A 10,845-nucleotide genomic window follows, 5' to 3' on the forward strand; every position below is an offset into this window, starting at 1 on the left:
ACCTGACCTAGACGAGATTTGGATACCGTCGGATCAAATTTAAGAGCGCGCCAAAAAAAAAAGTGCGAATGCGGTCCCGCCAATAGTTTTCTTCTGCCTCGCGTTTGACGGGATTAAACGAGCCCGTGGGGCAGCTTGCGTGCCGGCTATCTGATTAGATCCTGACCGTCCAGGAGATGGATTTCGTTAGATTTCCCCCTTCGCTCTGGCTAGGTATGGCAACGAGCCGAAGCGCCTGGCTCCACCTCGGTTGGATTTAAATTTTAAAATTTTTTTAGTGTCAATATCTTTCTAAAAATTTAGAATTACGTAGATACTCTCTTAAAATTTAAATTAATTTCTGTACTCTTATAAAACATTATTTTTGCACAAATACGGTTCTTCTAATATGTTAATAAATATTATATTTAATTTAATTAAAAATAAAATAAAATTTAAAATTATTTTTTTGTTTTTCATCGTTATTGTCTTATAAATATTTATTTTTGCATATCTACCTATTAAAAATAATTTAGTTATTTAATTTAAAATCGTTAATTTTTTAACGGCGTTAGATAATATGGGTATATATACAAAAACAAGGATGATAAAAAAAAGTTGAATAGCAAAACAATTGTTTTATGAGGATATATATGCAAAAATCAATTTTCAGAGAGCATTCGTGCAAAATTCGATATTTAGAAGGATATTTATAAAAGAAAAATCCAGCCAAATTTAGAAGAGAACTTATACCAATTTTGTAACTTATTTTTTTAATTAAAAAAATCTCAAATTTTACAATTTTATGGCCCTAGCAATAAAGACTGCAGGAAAATATTTCTACCTAGGCTAGTACTAAAACAAATAGAAGATGAATACGAGTTTCTGCCGACATTTTAATTGAGATGATGTTGTGAAGAAGCCTACGCTGGCTTTGCATGTAAATTGGAGTGCAAGTGCTTACCAAAGACCAATATTTTCCAAAGATCACAACCACACTTATGTTGATGGTTTATTACAACCACTTACCGCAAACAAACAACAAAATCCAACATAGCACTCTTCAATCAACTGTTTGTTTTTGTTTTTTTTTTTTTGGATGGTAACGAACAAACGAACGAACAAAAGCCAAATAAAAGGGTTAAATAATACAGAAGTTAAAAACAACCAATCAAATATCACACCTACACTTACTATTTGAACGGTCTTCTTCCGACGCCGGCGGGCATAGAGACGGTGGAGTCGACGCTCAACCCTCCGACCGAGAGCGTCTTCTTGTGCTTACCGGAGCCCATCCTCTGCGAGCCGGCGTCCTTGGTCGCCGCGAAGAGCGACCCCTGCAGCGACCCGATGCTCTGGCCGAACCGGAACGAGAAGCGGGGCTTCCCCTCGTGATCCGTGGCCAAGGCGCGGGATTTCGCCTTGGCGGAGGCGGTGGGGGTCATGTAGTTGGGTAGCGTGAAGGCCGAGCAGCTGGTGAGGCTCTCGTCGTCCCGGAGGGCGGCGGCGGCGGCGGCGGAGGGGTGGTGGTCCGACCGGCGGGAGGAGGTGGAGAAGGAGGGCTTGAGCTTGGATGCGGAGGCGGGGCGAGGGGTGCCGCGGCTGAAGGGGCGGGGATGGGGGTGGGCGGAGGAGGAGGAGGAGGGGGTGCAGGGGGTGAAGGGGGTGAAGGCAATGGGGTTGAGGCGAGAGGCCGGGGTTTGGGGACGGGGGTCGCCGGAGAGGCGGCGTTCGAGGTAGTTCCACCACCAGGGGAAGCCACCCATGCGGATGTCGGTGAGGACGGCGTGGGCCGACTTGGGCGACACGTTCAATAGCTGGGGTCAATAAAACCAGTTGGTTAGTTGGTCAATAAAACCAGCTATCATGATTCTGGAAGGTCAAGTTACCCGCCATCGTCCATGCAGCGAGCGATGGTAAGGGTAAACAAAGTTGATGAGAAGTTATATTTTTTTTTCATTTGAGTTGAATTAGAGAGGTCTAGCCTTTTAATCATGGTAGCTGTTAGAGATCCTTATAAAATATATAGCATATGTAGAGTGGCCATTAGGGTTGACAATCAAACGAGGTCGGACAAGATACAAAATGGGTCGGATGCATGATAGTTCAAAAATCTGTGGATCCAAATCTGACATGTGTATCAAACAGGTCAAAAATGTAGATCCGAGTCTGACCAATTTATTAACCTATTAATCTATCTCGCTCTATAACATATTGAAATAAGTTAAATAGATTAAATAGTTAAGCATTGCCGCTCCTATTTACCATAGGAAAAAAATTAGAAAATTGGAAGCATTGCCACCGTTGTGCCATTTGATATGACCTAACAGGCTCCTCTTATCTGCCAATGAAGTTATAGCATATCAACTCCTAAAACTAGTTTTTATCTGAGGCATGAATATCTCGTGACCATCAAGCCTCTGCACTGTAATAGGAGAATGTTTAATACATGTCCAACTATTCTAGCCTTCGTGACAAACTTTGTTAGTTTAGCTGGTTGGCACCTCTCTCTCCTCAAGGAGGGCTGAACCTTAAGGGAGGTTCAAGATCATGCGATTTTTTTTTTGCACCTAAAATAATTTGGCTACCAACGCATGCCTATAGAAGAATGAGGGTAATGACTGGAAACTCAAAGGGCTAGATCCATGGCCTCTCATACTTCATTTTAAGTATTAAATTCAACACTAATTTGATTGTACCAGGAAGCAAGGGATCATACCTGATGAGAGTAAGCATAGGCCAGAGCTCTTTCCCTCTTGATGACTGCCTCCACCTTTCTTCTCATTCTTGCATCAACCTCCCCCTTTGTCAGCACGCTATCATTCCACTCCCCATGGGCTTCTGCCTCCGACTGCATGGCATACACCATCAGTTAGGTCCAGAAACAAAGATCACTTCCAAACAGCAGCAAAGATATGATCACAGAACCATATTACAACTGTCAGCTTAGCATGTAATTACTTTATCCATGTCATACTTCAGCTAGACTCCATTAAAGAGTCAAGCAACAGATCAAGAAAAGCTTGTTTTTTTTCTTTCTTTTCTTTTCTGGTTGAATAAAAAGGTTTAAATTGTATATAGTAACAAATAGAAAGCTCAGATATTCAGTTTCTTTTACCCGGTGAGTCATGCTCCATTTGCCGAAGCTGCTTTCAAATTCCTTGTCACTCTTTCGTGGGGTATGGTGCTGTTGGATGCTCCTGCTTTCCATCATCTGCAGCCTCCTTGCACGTATTTGTGATTGGACTCTTACGAGCATCTGCATGCATTTCATTGCATTCATGGTCTGACGCTTCACACTCTGCCCTCTCATCACACCTTGAAGTCTTATTAATCCTTTGAGCGCTCGGTAGTTCCTTCTAGCCTGCACCATCGAAGCAAAACTTATAAAGGTTCTCTTCATTGCACATTAATGGAGATCTTGCGCTGAATTCGATGGCTGAATTGCTTGTAGATTTTGGTTATGCATGCAATTGTGAAACTTGGTCAAAAATAGTCCATGAAACTCTTTTGCAGTGATGCTAAAAGTTTTTGTTACATAGGTATCATCATCCCTATAAGCTATCAGTGAGAAAAAAAGTGCCCATTCTGTAAACAAACCATGTGTTCATTCTGTTGAGAGTTGTTATTGGACAAGAACATCAGATTTATCCATACAACTCCTGAAATGGGCTCTTCGTTACATTGCATACATCAGCTCATCATCAAAATCATCATGATGTGAAAATCTAAAGCAATCATTCGGCATGTTTCGACTTAATGGCAAAGAGGTTTGAATGCAAACTGCAAAGCAACCTATTGCAAACCTTCTCTAGTTGTTCAATAAATAGTTTACACAGAAGACTTCCTGGATGTATTTTATTTCTAATGCCTGTCTATCACAAAATCATATACTTTGTGATTGTGAGTATGCATGTAACTAATGTATTGAAGGATGTATGAAATATGTCAGATTTATGCTCATCATAAACCCTAGACAAGGCTCACATGTCCGTCACTCTATGTTAAAAGAAAGAAGTGATTTTTGGTGTGTTTTTTGTTAGAGTTTTAATTTTTTTAAAAAAAATTAAATTTTTGTATCCTCTAAATTTTAGTTGTTTAAAATGCTTTAAAATACTTTTTTGTCGGACATCTCTTGTGGAAAAGTTGTACTCTTTGAAAGAGAACGTTGGTTTCCAAAAAAATACAGTGTTTCCGAAATATTACATATCTTCGGAACCATCGTGTCTCTTCGGTCATGTAGATAGAGTCTACAAATAGACTCCTCCAGGATTAATCCATGACAACCCAATCCGATCTCTCCCTCTCACTCACCAGTACTCTAACTTGTGAGAGTTTTTTCTACAGACGGAGAGTTTTTCTACCCTTCAACATTCTGTTTTTTTTTTAAATTATTTTCTGGGTATTTGAAGGAGTCGGTTGGGTCAAACCTCTCCAACGATCGTACTTGTTATAGGAAGGTGGGGCCGAGCTGGGTTGTCATACCTTAGGATCAAGATCGCCACAGACCCGCACATAGGGGGATGAATCGCATTCTTAGGGCAGTGTACATCACTAACGTTGATCCAGACATGATCTTTTCAATCTTCTGAATTTGTTTTAATAGATTATTCTTTTATTACAGTATTTTCTAATAACAATATAGCAATTTCTAGGCACTATTCTCTAACACTTTTTCCAAAAAATTCAAGAGGGTAAGAGTAGTGGACTCACCAAGTAACCTCTATAGGCTGCTTGAATTTTGACTGCTGACATTTGAACGTAGTTTGGAGTGATCAATGGTTTTGGTGCAGGTGCCAATAAGTGTGCAGGAGCAGGCGCAGTTGACTTGAGCGGCAGAACCTTCTTTTGTGGTGCTTGCTGTGTCCTGTGGAGTTGATCCCTCTCAGCATCGCACAGTATCTGTTCAATGCTGCTTGGTTTTCTGAAGAGAGGAATAAAGGAATTGACCTCTCCATGCTTTGATCTTCCAAATCCCCACCTTTTCTTCTCTTTTATGTTTTTCTTCTCTGACACCTGCACCCACCGCCACCTTAATTCTTTCGGAATGCATGCAATCTATAGTTGCTAGTGTTAATGGAACTCATAACACAATGCATGAAATAATTTGTGATCAGTTAAGGCAATAATTTGTGCTTTGCATTCAGAAATTTGAAAGCCTAAAACAGGGTTAGAAGTTCAGAATTAACCATATTGGATGGTCAATCTGAAACCAGCATATCTATGCAGATCAAAAAAGCTCCAGTTTAAGAAACTCTGTGCAGATCATACAAATTACAAATGTGCAAAGAAGCAGTTTACCTGTCTGAAATGGATGAAATATTATACTGAAATGCAAGCAAAATGTCTGAATTATTACTAGTATGTGATTTTACTTTCATATTACCATAGACAAATCCCTTAAATCCAGTAAGTTTTACTTTCATCCGAATGCTTACATCGATCGGCTTATCTGTATCTTTAGAGCTTGAAGTGAAGGCCCTTTTGAGAGCTGTAAACCAATTCCCCTTCTTCCCCATCTCCTTGGCATTACTAGTCTCAGCTCAAATGCCTGAGTGCAAGAATTAAAACAAGGATGAGCACAACACTTCTTTTGCTTTGCAAATTTATATGTACATTGCTATTGACAAGCTTTTCGAGACTAATCTGTATGCATTTTACATTCATAAAACATTTGGCACTTGCACAGCATTTCATACATATTCTGTCACGTAGTGTAGAACTCACTGTTTGCACACTATCTATCAGCAGGTAAAGGTTCTCTGAAGAATAACAATGAAAATAATAAGATGGTGATTATTTCCTCTACCTGGAAGCTTAGGGTAAAACCACCTTAAAAGCCAACTCGGATATCGACGCCAATAAAGAAAACAAGGTGCTGCTCGCTGAGTTAGTATGGAAGGTCATCTCTCCCCGCCCTAACTAGAAATTCTTCTTCTTGTTATTCTTCCTTTTTTTTATTTTTATTTTTTTATAAGTTCACCTCTCCTTGCAAAACCTGTCATACAAAGAGTTGGCATATTTTTCAAAGAAATGAAAAAAAAAGAAGAAAACTCACTAAACTGAAGTGAAGAAAACTACTGGACTAATTGGTAAATAGAATTGGGGATCATTGGATTTAAATAACAATTATAAAAGGACATAAAAATCTTCAAAGTGATGCAATATGGAGGTTTATCTTCTTATGTTTTTCCACCACGAATCCATTTAAATTTTTCTCAAAAGATATATACAAATCCAATTAAAAGATTGAGCTGATGAAGTCCCTGTAATCAGCTTGTATTGCAAGAGACTACAATTCCCAACTTCTGCATGCTATTTTTTGTAATTCTAAAGCATCCATTAGAATTTTCAACTAGATATGAAGAATTGATAAAATCTTTGTGCCCTTTTTACTTATTCTGTTCACGAGGCATTTTGACACTACAATAGAAAATGTTATGACGGCAAAAATGTTGAGTGCAGAATGATCATCCAATAATCAAACATAAAAAAGGAACAGTCCCTTCTTTTTTGCAGAAAAAAAACATCAATTTTCTAAAAAGAAAAGCTGAAAAAATTTGATAAGATGAGAACCTTTATGCAGCTATCTCTCATCAATTAATCTCAAAACTACAGAAAAGCTAAGCAAAAAAGAAGGAAAAAAAAAATCTTCAACGCTCCCAGAGAGTTCTTTCCATTCAAACCCAACATTAATTCATCCATTCGCTTCAGAACATCTCTCTAAATATCATTTGATTGACACAATTATCAAAAAAGTAGCAAACAATGGAGCAACACCAGAATCTATCGAATAGAAGAATATCACCCATCGAAAAGAAAGAAGTTTATAGTTCTCCCGTCTTTTTTCTCCAGTTAAACTTTAATGCATTGAGTTAGCTTAGAGGGGAAAAAAAAAAGATTATGTAAAACTCTAGCCATCACTGCATAAACACATATATTGAAATGCACACACCAGAAACAAGAGAGAATAAAACAGAACTGTATGGCTGGTACCTTGGCCAAACTCCCAGAATTACTTCCAAAGCTAAACCTTTTGTACTGGAGGAGGAGATGGAGACATGGATTTAACTTGGTAACTTCCACTCGCCCTAGACAAATTGCTCTTGTGCTTCACCAAACCAAACATATATACCATATGCTTGTCTTTTCTCATTCAAGGAACTTGGCATCTGGTTCTTCCTTGCAAGGATTGAGATCCCTTCTCTCTCTCTCTCTCTCTCTCTCTCTCTCTCTCTCTCTCTTTCAGCATTTCTTGTGAGCAGGGAGTCTATAGCTCTCTTTTAGCTTGATGATGAAGAGGGGTGGCCACTTTCTCACTCCATGACCCCCGACCAACTTTACTTCACTAGAAAGCCTTCTGAGGCGACAGAGGCACTTGAGGAACAGTTGGTTGGCCTCCTTTTTAGATTACTGGGAAATTGCAACACTAGAAATGCTGAGCAGCAATTATGAACAGAGGTAGGAGGTTACCATGTGAGACTAGCAACCATGTACAGGCCCAGCATTTATTAGATTCTTGCCTTGCATCTAGAGCATGTGGCACTGAGCTGGCCATCCATTATATGGGCCTCAAGATGCACTTGAAAACCAAGATGGACCACGAGCAGTCTGCTTTCTGTGCTTGCTTTGGAATGCTTTTATTAGATTTAGCTACTAAGTATTAGTCAAGAAAATGCGGGGTTATACATACAAAGTGTGGTTAGTTTAACATGCAGTGGACTCCCATGCTATAAATTGGATATAAAGTGCCAACCCTTGGATGGTTATGAGATGTGCTTGTTAAAATGGATCTTACTGTGTCTAGAAACATGATTTCTCTCCTGTTGGATTCTTGTAGATCCACTACTCATTCATCTTTTTAAGTGACCCCTCAGCTTATGGGAACATAGGAAAGAGACTGTTGGATATTTGCTTATAAGCTACTCAAAACACAAAGTGGGGTGGTTCTCTTATCCAAATCAAGCTGCTTAGGTGCCGGAGTTGTTAGTAACAACTCTTGTAGGCCATCATCTCCATTGTCAACCTGTGTCTCCATCATAAACTATCATCTCCATTTGGTCTCTTTGTAACTGCATGAATTGTTGTCATTGCTCATGGTTGGCCTTAAAACTGCGGCAACCTTGTTTTATCGGGCGATAATATATTTTGTGAGAGATCTGAAATACTGAAATTGGCTGGCTGGCCTTGCCTCACTCTTCTTTGTCATTATACAAGGTACTCTCAGCCTATCCTTTTATATGTTGGAGATCCCATCTAAGAGCAACTTGAATTTTTTTCCCTCATTTTGTTTTGCTTTAGAACCTTTTTTTGTTTCACTTGGATGTGAGATCCATCACAGATAGCATCAAATGCAATGCATCTCAAAGTTTGAGACTGGTTTTGGAGCATGATTCTTGTAGAAGTGCACCTCTTAAAAGGTGAAATGTTGCAGTATAACAGTTGCCGAGGCAAGAACAAGCATTTCAGAGGAATGAGGAGAGAATTACCTAAAAAAAACATTTGGTGAAGCACCTCCTAGAACTTTGAACACAGAACCAGCTTCAAATCCGGCAAAAAGGGGAAAAATCCTTTCAAATTTTGTACAACACTACTTGCAAACAAAACTAACATATAATGGAGCTAATCTTCTCTAGATTTGCCTACTATGATAAACCATTAGTTGTATCTTCGTTGGAAAATACAGTTGAATACCATTCTTTGGTTTCAAGTTCAGAAGCTTTTCCTAATGCATTTGCTAAAGAGTGGGGTGCAAACCTGTGGACTTTGAATCCAACTTAATCACCTATTAGTCAAATCATTGCACTTAATTTTTTTTTCCTAATGTTTGGTTTATTGTACGTAGGTGCAAATTTAGATGGGACTTCAAAAATTACGTACTTACATGTAACTCTTAAAAAAAATAAAAAATCTCAATGCTGCAAGTTAACCATTGCCAAAAAGATTGTTGTAAGTGCACAATTACATGTAACTGTAGAATTGAAAGTGCCAACTTATATGATGCTGAATAACTGCTGGTGTCAATTGGGTGCGTTTCAGATGCGATAGGATGTAACGACTAAAAATATGCAATCAAATTTGATCTAACCAGCTCTAGATCGAGTTTGGACCTAAAATGTTGCCCTTCAGTTGATACACACCTTGCGGCTCAGAATTAAAGGCCACATAAATTAAGGATCTTAAACGAGGGTAGATGATCAAAGTCTTTGTAGTGCATGTTTGTAGTGCTGGATTTGCAGTCAGACCATGCTCGGTGCTGCCCATCCACTCCTGCTCGATATTTGGAGTGTGAGTAGGCATGTTTTTTGGGTGGCTAAGTTTGTTCTTGGGATTGCGTCATTTATAGCAGAGCACCCTAGAGGTGTTCTTGGGACCAACTCTTTAACTATTCATACTAGGCATGTATGAACCATCCGATTTACCAAAATAAAGAAAAATAAACAAAAGAAGAAGAAGAAGAAGAAGATCCTGGGAAATGTAAGCTAACATACAACAATGTTCAATACCGTCAATAGTGAAACAGATAGGAGACAGGATGGGCTGGGGAATTGAGGAGATGGGACATTTCTTTCACCAAAAGAAAAACAAACAAAAAGAAGCAAATGATATCATCAAATGATCCCGATAATATGACTTATTCCGACCTTTTTAGAGACCAACACGTTTAAGACAGAAATGAATCCAAGCCATTATATGTTACTGATTTCCAAAAATGATTGCTGTGGGATTGATTTACTTATATGCATATAAACATGATGGAGGCATAAATACGTATAGGACTATCTGGTATATACATTATATTTCTCACGACTTGAGGTTGGATACTGAAAGGCGCCATCATTGTTTGTGGAAGACATCATTTGGTTCAACACTCCCCACGTTCTAGCAATTAGGACATGAGACGGTAAGGATGGCTTAATCTATACTTGATCGAAGGACATGCACTGAAAAAAGTGTCAAGTTTCTTCTTTTTATAATAGTAGTGCCACTTTTTTTTTCCGTGCCACATAAAGCATGAATGGGCCTGCACCCAGTCAAACTCAATTTTTTATTTTTTTTAAGCAAATGTGAGCATATACGAAGATGTGCCTTTAGTCAATAAAATCTTCCGGCTTTTTTTTTTTTTTTTTTTAGATAAGACCATAGATTGTTACAAATGATATCACCGGTTTATAGGCTATATGGAGACGGCAACTCTGTAGCATGGACCTACTAAGACTGTTCATGATACTTGTGATTAGATTTAAATAGTTTTGAATTTTTAGCTTGATGAGGATGCTAGGATCTGAATGGAAGGAGTATGTACGGACCATGCGGATGTGTGTTTAGTCCTACATTGACTTTGCACTGAATAGATCTTAGATATTCATATAAAACTAAAGAACCTAAATAATATCTTTTTTTTTTCTGCGGACGAGGGGCTGAGCGAGTTGTTACAGTAGCTCAAAATTGTTCATGAACAGCTTGGTACGTGATTATGCACCATAAAACAAAAAAAAAAATTAGAAAAAAGCACAGCTTGGTAAATCTTATATTAACCAAATGACAGCTCATAATTAATTTGTTCTTTTTAATCAAATAATATCTAGTATTCTATTGCTTGTTTCATTAGTGATACAAAAATATTTTAGTACCTCAAAAAATATCACTCAATATGTCACTCAGCTGGTGTGGTGTATCCTCAATTGATTCCCTCGTATTGGTATCATTAGTTGCGCGATTTAAGAGCAAGGCAACTTGTCCAAGCAATCTCAGTAACTTTTCTGAGTGATTTTTCCAAGTTACCATAGCATTGCTCTTTATAATAAACCTATCAGATAGCTCATTCAAGTTTACAAAAGTACTTATATAGAAAACACTATTAGA

General features: G+C 38.4%; 1 protein-coding gene across 2 annotated transcripts; it reads right to left on the reverse strand.

Moving 5' to 3' along the window:
• Positions 1–939: 939 nt before the first annotated feature.
• On the reverse strand, positions 940–7,441 carry LOC103706047 (protein IQ-DOMAIN 14-like). Of its 2 annotated transcripts, XM_008790007.3 has the most exons (7): positions 6,976–7,440; positions 5,789–5,977; positions 5,418–5,530; positions 4,693–4,995; positions 3,098–3,343; positions 2,699–2,830; positions 940–1,796 (listed from the first exon to the last, which is right to left on the reverse strand). In XM_008790007.3, the coding sequence occupies exons 3-7, from the start codon at positions 5,496–5,498 to the stop codon at positions 1,173–1,175; spliced, it is 1,386 nt and encodes a 461-aa protein (XP_008788229.1). In that variant the 5' UTR covers positions 5,499–5,530; positions 5,789–5,977; positions 6,976–7,440; the 3' UTR covers positions 940–1,172. The 2 variants fall into 2 exon arrangements, with proteins under 2 accessions (XP_008788229.1, XP_008788230.1); XM_008790008.3 differs by lacking the exon at positions 5,789–5,977 and having other exon boundaries at positions 6,976–7,441.
• Positions 7,442–10,845: the final 3,404 nt, after the last annotated feature.

This window comes from Phoenix dactylifera, chromosome 1 (assembly GCF_009389715.1).
Source record: "Phoenix dactylifera cultivar Barhee BC4 chromosome 1, palm_55x_up_171113_PBpolish2nd_filt_p, whole genome shotgun sequence".
In the NCBI taxonomy this organism is placed as follows: Eukaryota; Viridiplantae; Streptophyta; class Magnoliopsida; order Arecales; family Arecaceae; genus Phoenix; species Phoenix dactylifera.

Excerpts from the sequence above, each read along its gene's own strand:
- LOC103706047 (XM_008790008.3), bottom strand. The coding sequence starts at position 5,498 with ATGGGGAAGAAGGGGAATTGGTTTACAGCTCTCAAAAGGGCCTTCACT. Across the intron at positions 3,344-4,692 it reads CAGCCTATAGAGGTTACTTG|GCTAGAAGGAACTACCGAGC; the intron begins GTGAGTCCACTA and ends TCGATGGTGCAG. Across the intron at positions 1,797-2,698 it reads CCTATGCTTACTCTCATCAG|CTATTGAACGTGTCGCCCAA; the intron begins GTATGATCCCTT and ends TATTGACCCCAG.